Below are 10,418 nucleotides of genomic sequence, written 5' to 3' on the forward strand. Positions count from 1 at the left end.
GTCTTTTTCCTAAGTTTAATGCAATATGATTATATAACTTTTATTTTAATTATGCAATTAATATGTGAAACTATGCTCATAAAATATTAAGAATAAGAAGGTACACATATGTAATAAAATGAGAAATACTCCTTTTCCTTCCCCATCCCCAAATATCAAATCCCCTTCCCAGGTCATTTCCTCTAATCACTCCTCTATTTGTAGACATTCCATTTTTTGTTATTACAAACAGCACAACCATGAACAGTCATATTCATATGTGGTTTTGCAAATGTATGAATACTTCTGTAGGAATAGATTTCTAGAAATGGAATGACTGAATTTAAAAATGGTACATTTCTATTTTGGTGGTTACTGACAAATTAGGCTTTCCAGGTAGCACTAGTGGTAAAGAACCTGCCTGCCAGTGCAGGAGACGTGGGACATGCAGGTTCAATTCTTGGGTAAGGAAGATCTCCTGGAGTACGAAATGGCAACCCACTCCAGTATTATTACCTGGAGAATCCTGTGAACAGAGGAGCCTGGTGAGCTATAGTCCATAGGGTCACAAACAGCAGGACATTACTGAAGTGACTTAGCACATTGCCAAATTATCCCTTAAAAGATTTTATTTATACTATTTACTACACTGGACTGGAAGAAACACAAGCTGGAATCAAGATTGCCAGGAGAAATATCAATAACCTCAGATATGCAGATGACACCACCCTTATGGCAGAAAGTGAAGAGGAACTAAAGAGCCTCTTGATAAAAGTAAAAGAGGAGAGTGAAAAAGTTGGCTTAAAGCTCAACATTCAGAAAACGAAGATCATGGCATCTGGTCCCATCACTTCATGGCAAATAGATGGGGAAACAGTGTCAGACTTCATTTTTCTGGGCTCCAAAATCACTGCAGATGGTGACTGCAGCCATGAAATTAAAAGACGCTTACTCCTTGGAAGGAAAGTTATGACCAACCTAGATAGCATATTCAAAAGCAGAGACGTTACTTTGCCAACAAAGGTCCGGCTAGTCAAGTGGTCATGTATGGATGTGAGAGTTGGACTGTGAAGAAGGCTGAGCGCCGAAGAATTGATGCTTTTGAACTGTGGTGTTGGAGAAGACTCTTGAGAGTCCCCTGGACTGCAAGGAGATCCAACCAGTCCATTCTGAAGGAGATCAGCCCTGGGATTTCTTTGGAAGGAATGATGCTAAAGCTGAAACTCCAATACTTTGGCCACCTCATGCGAAGAGTTGACACATTGGAAAAGACTCTGATGCTGGGAGGGATTGGGGGCAGGAGGAGAAGGGGATGACAGAGGATGAGATGGCTGGATGGCATCACTGACTCAATGGACGTGAGTCTCAGTGAACTCCGGGAGTTGGTGATGGACAGGGAGGCCTGGCGTGCTGCGATTCATGGGGTCGCAAAGAGTCGGACACGACTGAGCGACTAATCTAATCTGATCTGATCTGGGTAAAAAACTTTATAACATTGGTATTCTGTATATTTCTCTGATTAGTAGTGGAGTAAACTTCTATTCAGGCTTCCCTGGTGGCTCAGTGGTGAAGAATCCACCTGCCAATGCAGGGGATATGGATTCAGTCCCTAGGTCAAGAAGATCCCCGGAGAAGAAAATGATAACCCACTCCAGTGTTCTTGGTTGGGAAATCCCATGGACAGGGGAGCCTGTCAGACTACAGTCCACGGGTCACAAAAGAGTTAGACATGACTTAGTGGCTAAACAATGACAACAAGCTTCTATTCATATATTCTTTTATAACCACCTATTCATATTCTTTGCCCAGTATTAACTGGTTTATTTGCCTTTTTGTTCCTAATTTATAGAGTTTATTTATATGTTAAGGCTACTAATTCTTGTTATCTAAACGTTGTGTTTAATTTTTGTTTATCTTCATTTATGATGTCTTTTGTATGGCAGTAAAATTTCCTATAGTCAAGTCTGTCAGTTTTTCCTTTTTGGTTTTGGGTCTTTATCTTGTTTAAGAAGGACTTTTTCACCCAAGATCATGAGATTATGAACATTATATCATCTTATATATTATCATTTAATACACTAGACCATTCAGGTATGACCTAAATCAAATCCCTTATAATTGTACTGTGGAAAAAATAGATTTAGGGACTAGATCTGATAGACAGAGTGCCTGATGAACTATGGACGGAGGTTCGTGACATTGTACAGGAGACAGGGATCAAGACCATCCCCATGGAAAAGAAATGCAAAGAAGCAAAATGGCTGTCTGAGGAGGCCTTACAAATAGCTGTGAAAAGAAGAGAAGCAAAAGGCAGAAGAGAAAAGAAAAGATATAAGCATCTGAATGCAGAGTTCCAAAGAATAGCAAGGAGAGATAAGAAAGCCTTCCTCGGTGATCAGTGCAAAGAAATAGAGGAAAACAACAGAATGGGAAAGACTGGAGATCTCTTCAAGAAAATCAGAGATACCAAGGGAACATTTCAAAAAGATGGGATTGATAAAGGACAGAAATGGTACAGACCTAACAGAAGCAGAAGATATTAAGAAGAGGTGGCAAGAATACACAGAAGAACTACAAAAAAGATCTTCACAACCAAGATAATCACGATGGTGTGATCACTGACCTAGAGCCAGACATCCCGGAATGTGAAGTCAAGTGGGCCTTAGAAAGCATCACTACACACAAAGCTAGTGTAGGTGATGGAATTCCAGTTGAGCTATTTCAAATCCTGAAAGATGATGCTGTGAAAGTGCTGCACTCAATATGCTAGCAAATTTGGAAAACTCAGCAGTGGCCACAGGACTGGAAAAGGTCAGTTTTCATTCCAATCCCAAAGAAAGGCAATGCCAAAGAATGCTCAAACTACTACACAATTGCACTCATCTCACACGCTAGTAAAGTAATGCTCAAAGTTCTGCAAGCCAGACTTCAGCAGTACGTGAACTGAGAACTTCCAGATGTTCAAGCTGGTTTTAGAAAAGGCAGAGGAACCAGTGATCAAATTGCCAACATGTGCTGGATCATCGAAAAAGCAAGAGAGTTCCAGAAAAACATCTATTTCTGCTTTATTAACTGTGCCAAAGCCTTTGACTGTGTGGATCACAATCAACTGTGGAAAATTCTGAAAGAGATGGGAATACCAGACCACCTGACCTGCCTCTTGAGAAATCTGTATGCAGGTCAGGAAGCAACAGTTAGAACTGGACATGGAACAACAGACTGGTTCCAAATAGGAAAAGGAGTACATCAAGGCTGTATATTGTCACCCTGCTTATTTAACTTATATGCAGAGTACATCATGAGAAACGCTGGGCTGGAAGAAACACAAGCTGGAATCAAGATTGCCGGGAGAAATATCAGTAACCTCAGATATGCAGATGACACCACCCTTATGGCAGAAAGTGAAGAGGAACTAAAGAGCCTCTTGATGAAAGTGAAAGAGCAGAGTGAAAAAGTTGGCTTAAAGCTCAATGTTCAGAAAACTAATATCATGGCATTTGGTCCCATCACTTCATGGCAGATAGATGGGGAAACAGTGGAAACAGTGTCAGACTTTATTTTTTGGGGCCCCAAAATCACTGCAGATGGTGATTGCAGCCATGAAATTAAAAGACGCTTACTCCTTGGAAGGAAAGTTATGACCAACCTAGATAGCATATTCAAAAGCAGAGACATTACTTTGCCAACAAAGGTTCGTCTAGTCAAGGCTATGGTTTTTCCTTTGGTCATGTATGGCTGTGAGAGTTGGACTGTGAAGAAAGCTGAGTGCCGAAGAATTAATGCTTTTGAACTGTGGTGTTGGAGAAGACTCTTGAGAGTCCCCTGGACTGCAAGGAGATCCAACCAGTCCATCCTAAAGGAGATCAGTCCTGTGTGTTCATTGGAAGGACTGATGCTAAAGCTGAAACTCCAATACTTTGGCCACCTCATGTGAAGAGTTGACTCATTGGAAAAGACCCTGATGCTGGGAGGGAATGGGGGCAGGAGGTGAAAACGACAACAGAGGATGAGATGGCTGAATGGCATCACCGACTCAATGGACATGAGTTTGAGTGAACTCTGGGAGTTGGTGATGGACAGGGAGGCCTGGCGTGCTGCAGTTCACGGGGTCGCAAAGAATCGGACACGACTGAGCGAGTGAACTGAACTGACTGAACACTTTGGTAGTTTTGCTTTGCATTTAGTTCTCTACTTCATCTGGATTTTATTTTCATGAATATTGTGAGGTAAGGATGTACATGCATCTGTTTACATATGTATATATTCATCAGATCAGATCAGATCAGATCACTCGCTCAGTCTTGTCCGACTCTTTGCGACCCCATGAATCGTAGCACACCAGGCCTCCCTGTCCATCACCAACTCCCGGAGTTCACTGAGACTCACGTCCATGGAGTCAGCGATGCCATCCAGCCATCTCATCCTCTCTTTTCCCCTTCTCCTCCTGCCCCCAATCCCTCCCAGCATCAGAGTCTTTTCCAATGAGTCAACTCTTCGCATGAGGTGGCCAAAGTACTGGAGTTTCAGCTTTAGCATCATTCCTTCCAAAGAAATCCCAGGGCTGATCTCCTTCAGAATGGACTGGTTGGATCTCCTTGCAGTCCAAGGGACTCTCAAGAGTCTTCTCCAACACCACAGTTCAAAAGCATCAATTCTTCGGCGCTCCGCCTTCTTCACAGTCCAACTCTCACATCCATACATGACCACAGGAAAAACCATAACCTTGACTAGATGAACCTTTGTTGGCAAAGTAATGTCTCTGCTTTTGAATATGCTCTCTAGGTTGGTCATAACTTTCCTTCCAAGGAGTAAGCGTCTTTTAATTTCATGGCTGCAGTCACCATCTGCAGTGATTTTGGAGCCCAGAAAAATAAAGTCTGACACTGTTTCCACTGTTTCCCCATCTATTTCCCATGAAGTGATGGGACCAGATGCCATGATCTTCGTTTTCTGAATGTTGAGCTTTAAGCCAACTTTTTTACTCTCCATTTTCACTTTCCTCAAAAGGCTTTTGAGTTCCTCTTCACTTTCTGCCATAAGGGTGGTGTCATCTGCATATCTGAGGTTATTGATGTTTCTTCCGGCAATCTTGATTCCAGCTTGTGTTTCTTCCAGCCCAGGGCTTCTCATGATGTACTCTGCATATAAGTTAAATAAACAGGATGACAATATACAGCCTTGATGTACTCCTTTCCTGATTTGGAACCGGTCTGTTGTTCCATGTCCAGTTCTAACTGTTGCTTCCTGACCTGCATACAAATTTCTCAAGAGGCAGATCAGGTGGTCTGGTATTCCCATCTCTTGAAGAATATTCCACAGTTTATTGTGGTCCACACAGTCAAAGGGTTTGGCATAGTCAATAAAGCAGAAGTAGATCTTTTTCTGGAACTCTCTTGCTTTTTTGATGATCCAGCTGATGTTGGCAATTTGATCTCTGGTTCCTCTGCCTTTTCTAAAACCAGCTTGAACATCAGGAAGTTCACGGTTCACATATTGCTGAAGCGTGCTTGGCGAATTTTGAGCATTACTTTACTAGCGTGTGAAATGAGTGCAATTGTGCAGTAATTTGAGCATTCTTTGGCATTGCCTTTCTTTGGGATTGGAATGAAAACTGACCTTTTCCAGTCCTGTGGCCACTGCTGAGTTTTCCAAATTTGCTGGCATATTGAGTGCAGCACTTTCACAGCATCATCTTTCAGGATTTGGAAGAGCTCAACTGGAATTCTATCACCTCCACTAGCTTTATTCGTAGTGATGCTTTCTAAGGCCCACTTGACTTCACATTCCAGGATGTCTGGCTCTAGGTCAGTGATCACACCATCGTAATTATCTTGGTCGTGAAGATCTTTTTTGTACAGTTCTTCTGTGTATTCTTGCCATCTCTTCTTAATATATATATTCTTAGACATACATATATGCATATAATATATATATGCATGTGAATTCATAGTCAATTTTGTCAAATTATTTATTGATTAATCCAATAATTCATAGATATATATATATATATTTGCTTCTGAAGTCTCTTTAAACACCTATTCCTATGCCAGTAGCACTCTAAATCATTGTGGTTTTATGTCTCAGAATCTAGTATAGAAGATTCCCTCTTATTGTACCTGTTTTTAAAGTATTTCTTAACTGTTCCTGTCCATATTCTTTCTTAGATAAATTTTAGAATAAGCTTAAGAAGTTCCCAATTTGTTTAGTATTCTGATAAAGTCATAATTATAAAGGAAATTAAATGACTAATAATAAATTACAAATAAAATGAAAACTACTTGATCTCTTTACATGATAAAGAAAATCAAAGAGTAAAGATTAAATATATTTTAAAGATTAAATAAGTAACAAATAGGATAATGTGCTGTTAAGAAGACAGAATACTGGTTTTCCTTTGTTATTTCATTTTTCAAATTTACTTTTATAAGCAGTAACCAGAAAACCTAGTCATAAGGGGAGTAGTTATGAAAATAATTTTTGCCTCAAAGGATATGAATGTTTTATGAATCTCCTCCTGTTAAATAAAATAAAATAAACACAGACTGAGACTAAAATCTGTTCATCCAACTTCCTGGAAAAGAGCCAGAGTACTTTTATGTCAGTGGGAGCGTTTCCTGTAACCATGTAATTGTGGAAGCAGCACTGGGAGGGATTCATTCCCAGAAAGGGAAGTCAGGAGGCAACCAAATGAGAATGTATTACCTATTTTGGTTTGGTTCATGTTTTTAATATGAGTCGTTTGGAAGCAGGCCTAACAGATTACCAGAATTTTTTTCCTAGTAGTTTAGGACATATCAGGATTCATTTTCATGGGATTTGGTCCCAGGATAACTGAGTGGAGCTCTTCCCCAACTCACTTTTGAGAACTAAAATATTTGAATGAGCTTGAATATGTTCTCATCAGGCATGGTGTAGTTCTATCCCTGCTCAGTTGCCTCACAAACAAAAGGTAGAACTCTTACTGCACCATCAGAACATGTATGGAACTCCAAGGATAAAATTGCCAAATAATATCTTTTTTGTTCCATGACAAAATTACCAACTAATATTTTTATTGTGTTGTAAATTTCTTTTAATCAAATTCTGTACAAAGAGTTAACCTACTCATTTAATTTTTATTGTTTTAAAATTTATTCTACAAATAAAATATCTTAAGTTTATTAAATGTTGAGAACCATTACATGTCTGAAATGCAAATACTTTTATTCGTCACAATAACTGAAAATGTATTACTCTTTTCTACAGGTTAGAGTCCAAAAAATCATTGGAACTGCATGGGATATTTTCCAACCTCTTCTTTTTGGTTTGGTTGGAGCAGAAGTATCTGTTTTATCTCTTAAATCAAATGCTATTGGTAAGAATGTAGAGGCACAAAAATGTAAGATTTAAAAATATTTAAGAAAACGGAGTAATTTTTATTTTTACTTACAATATGTCTTTGAATGCTACAAGGACCTTCAGAAGCTCATGTTGTAATATGCATTTGTTCTTCCTTTACCCTGTATAGTCTTTGTAACCAAAGACAATCCTGAATATCTTCCCTGAGTGATCTGAGGAAATAGAATTTTTTTCTGAAGGGAAATATTAGATACCAGCAGCACCTTCTAAATACTTTCGTTTATAGTAAAAGTTCAAAGCCTGTTAGCTCAGAATTAAATAAATGTAATTTATCTTACTTTTCATCATACCTCCATCATCAGATTATCTCTTGTACTTGACATAGAAGCCTCAATCGTATTTTTATTTTTATGATTATTATTTTTACTTAATACAGATATAGACAGATAGTAGCCCTAAAATGTTTTCAACACTTCTGCAAATTACATTTCTAGGCGTAAAGAACCACTTCTTCCCAAATACTGTTCGTCTTTTTCTGTTGCAGGCCTTTCTGTTGGTACCATGAGTTTGGCATTATTGATTAGAATTTCTTTTACATTTGTGTTGATGTCTTGTGCTGGTTTTAATTTTAAGGAGAAAATATTTATTGCTTTATCATGGATGCCGAAAGCTACAGTCCAGGTAAGACTATATTAAGACATTCTAATTATTTAATGTTGATTTTTAAAATTCTAAATGAAAAAAAAAAACTAGTCACAAAATGTGGGCTATTAGTCTTTTTAAATGCTTGTTTGATCATAACTTCTCATTAAAAGTAACATAATCTTTAAAACACTGTGCTTTTAATGACAAATACTTGCTAAACTTATGAAAACATTTTTCTGTTTTCCCAAAACTTAAAATAAGAGTACTTCTGAAAACTGGAATTTTATATTTTGCTGAATATTGTAGAGTTAAGTGTTAGGATTTTAGAGTAGAGACACATTGATTCTTTTTAAAATATATCTTTCCTACCCCTGCCACTGTCTCTACCATACATAAATGCATATATATTATTTTTAATTATATATTTAATTTGCATGACTGATTTATGACTGAATCTCTCAACTAGAATATATAGGAAGGATAAGAAGTGTCTGTTTGTTTGTTTTTGTTGTTATTTTTCCCTAATACTTAACACTTAGCATGCAATAGGTATACAGTAAATAAGCTCTGTATGCCTACAAAAATTAATGCTGAATGAATGAGTGAAAGAGAGAAAGAGAAAAAGGAAACTTTGTAGTTATGCTCTCTGATTTCCTGAAATTCTTTTCTCTACTGTTACTCCAAAACAGAAGCTTGTGAGATTCCATGCAGCAAAAATCTATGTCATGATAAGCAAAGCAGGTCCTTGGGATAAGGCTGCCTGTTTTGAATAACAAGTTACTTGCCTATAACTTTAGGCAAGTTATAAATTCCAAAACTCTTGTCAGTTTTACTATATCACACTGCTCCCAGTAGGAAGAACAAGGAGAAGATGGACAACAAAATCCTAAAGAACCATAAGAAACCTTAGCATTTTGTATTGTCTTGTTGTAGCCAGGAACCTAGTGGTTCATGGTAAAGACAAATATGCAAAATTCTGGTTCATCTGAACTCCTAAGTTTCCAAAAGTATTGTGAGCATTCAAAAAAGCTACTTAAACGGGAAAGCTGAGATGACAAGAACACAAAATCAGCCGTTTGTCACTACTTTACTGTCTTTCCAGATATATTTGCTAAGAACATAGAATTGATGAGTCATTTACCAAAATTCCTTAACACTTGTCTCTTTACTAGTAGTCTAATACTAGGTGTTATTTGTTTTAACAGAGTTCTTTAATTTTACTATATGTTAACTCCATTTAGCATTTTTCTTTATGCCTCATCTTTTTCTCCTCTAAATATAGGCTGTATTAGGTCCTCTGGCTCTAGAAAAAGCAAGAATGAGTGCACCCCATTTGGAATCATATTCGGAGGATGTGATGACAGTAGCCTTTTTAGCCATCTTGATCACAGCTCCAAATGGAGCTCTAATTATTGGCATTCTGGGACCTAAAGTACTCACTCGCTATGATAAAAGCAAAGTGAAAATGGAGTTATCAGGATTAGAACTTCATTAAAAAGTTGATTTGCCATCACTTGCCTGCTTCTCTTAATGAATTCTCTTACATAAGAGAAAAATTAAAAGGTACACATATGTGAAGAATGAACATAGAAGCAAAGTTTTAATAAATATATGATTTGACTACAGAGGATTCCTATGATTTTTTATCCCAAAGTTAATTTAATAAAGATAATATAAAATAGAATACCCTCTTAGTATTGATGTATTTCAAGAACAAAGTCAAAGCATAAATACCCTAGGAAAGTTAAAGAAATCTGTCAAGTTGGATTTACTGTCATAATACACACTAAAAACAATCAAAAATTAAATGAACCTAATGTAAGAAAGATAAGATAGTATAAATCTCTAAATAGGAGAATCTTCATCAGGTTAGTAATTCAGTTAGAAAAGATTATCAGAAAAAGGAAAAAGAATTGACAAGACAAAGCACCTTTCAGTGGGTGAACTAAGTGAATTTTAAATTCTAGCTTTAGTGACTGATTGAATTAATAAAAGAACCAAAGTTAGACTTACATTTCTTCTGCAGTACCCTTAAAATGACCCGGGAAAAGGTCAGTTTTCATGCCAGTCCCAAAGAAAGGCAAAGCCAAAGAAAGTTCAAACAAATGGACAGTTGCACTCATCTCACACACTAGCAAAGTAATGCTCAAAATTCTCCAAGCTAGGCTTCAACAGTACATGAACTGAGAACTTCCAGATGTTCAAGCTGGGTTTAGAAAAGGCAGAAGAACCAGAGATCAAATTGCCAACATCTGTTGAATCATCAAAAAAGCAAGAGAATTTCAGAAAAACATCTACTTCTTTTTCATTGACTACACCAAAGCCTTTGACTGTGTGGATCACAACAAATTGTGGAAAATTCTTTTTTTTTTTTTTCTTTTTTTTTTTTAAATTTTATTTTATTTTTAAACTTTACATAATTGTATTAGTTTTGCCAAATATCAAAATGAATCCAC

The 10,418-nt window shown here is 37.3% G+C and overlaps 1 protein-coding gene across 3 annotated transcripts in view; it reads left to right on the plus strand.

Annotated features, from left to right (window-relative positions):
- The window catches only part of SLC9B1 (solute carrier family 9 member B1), an 84,573-nt gene extending 74,986 nt beyond the window's left edge, over positions 1-9,587 (plus strand). For all 3 annotated transcript variants that reach the window (XM_027543944.1, XM_027543945.1, XM_027543946.1), the window contains 3 exons: positions 7,225-7,333; positions 7,862-7,998; positions 9,245-9,587. In XM_027543944.1, the coding sequence (XP_027399745.1) occupies positions 7,225-7,333; positions 7,862-7,998; positions 9,245-9,457 (459 nt within the window). In that variant the 3' untranslated portion in view covers positions 9,458-9,587. The remainder of the gene's footprint in view (positions 1-7,224; positions 7,334-7,861; positions 7,999-9,244) is intronic.
- Positions 9,588-10,418: the final 831 nt, after the last annotated feature.

The sequence above is a fragment of the Bos indicus x Bos taurus genome, chromosome 6, assembly GCF_003369695.1.
Source record: "Bos indicus x Bos taurus breed Angus x Brahman F1 hybrid chromosome 6, Bos_hybrid_MaternalHap_v2.0, whole genome shotgun sequence".
Classification (NCBI taxonomy): domain Eukaryota; kingdom Metazoa; phylum Chordata; class Mammalia; order Artiodactyla; family Bovidae; genus Bos; species Bos indicus x Bos taurus.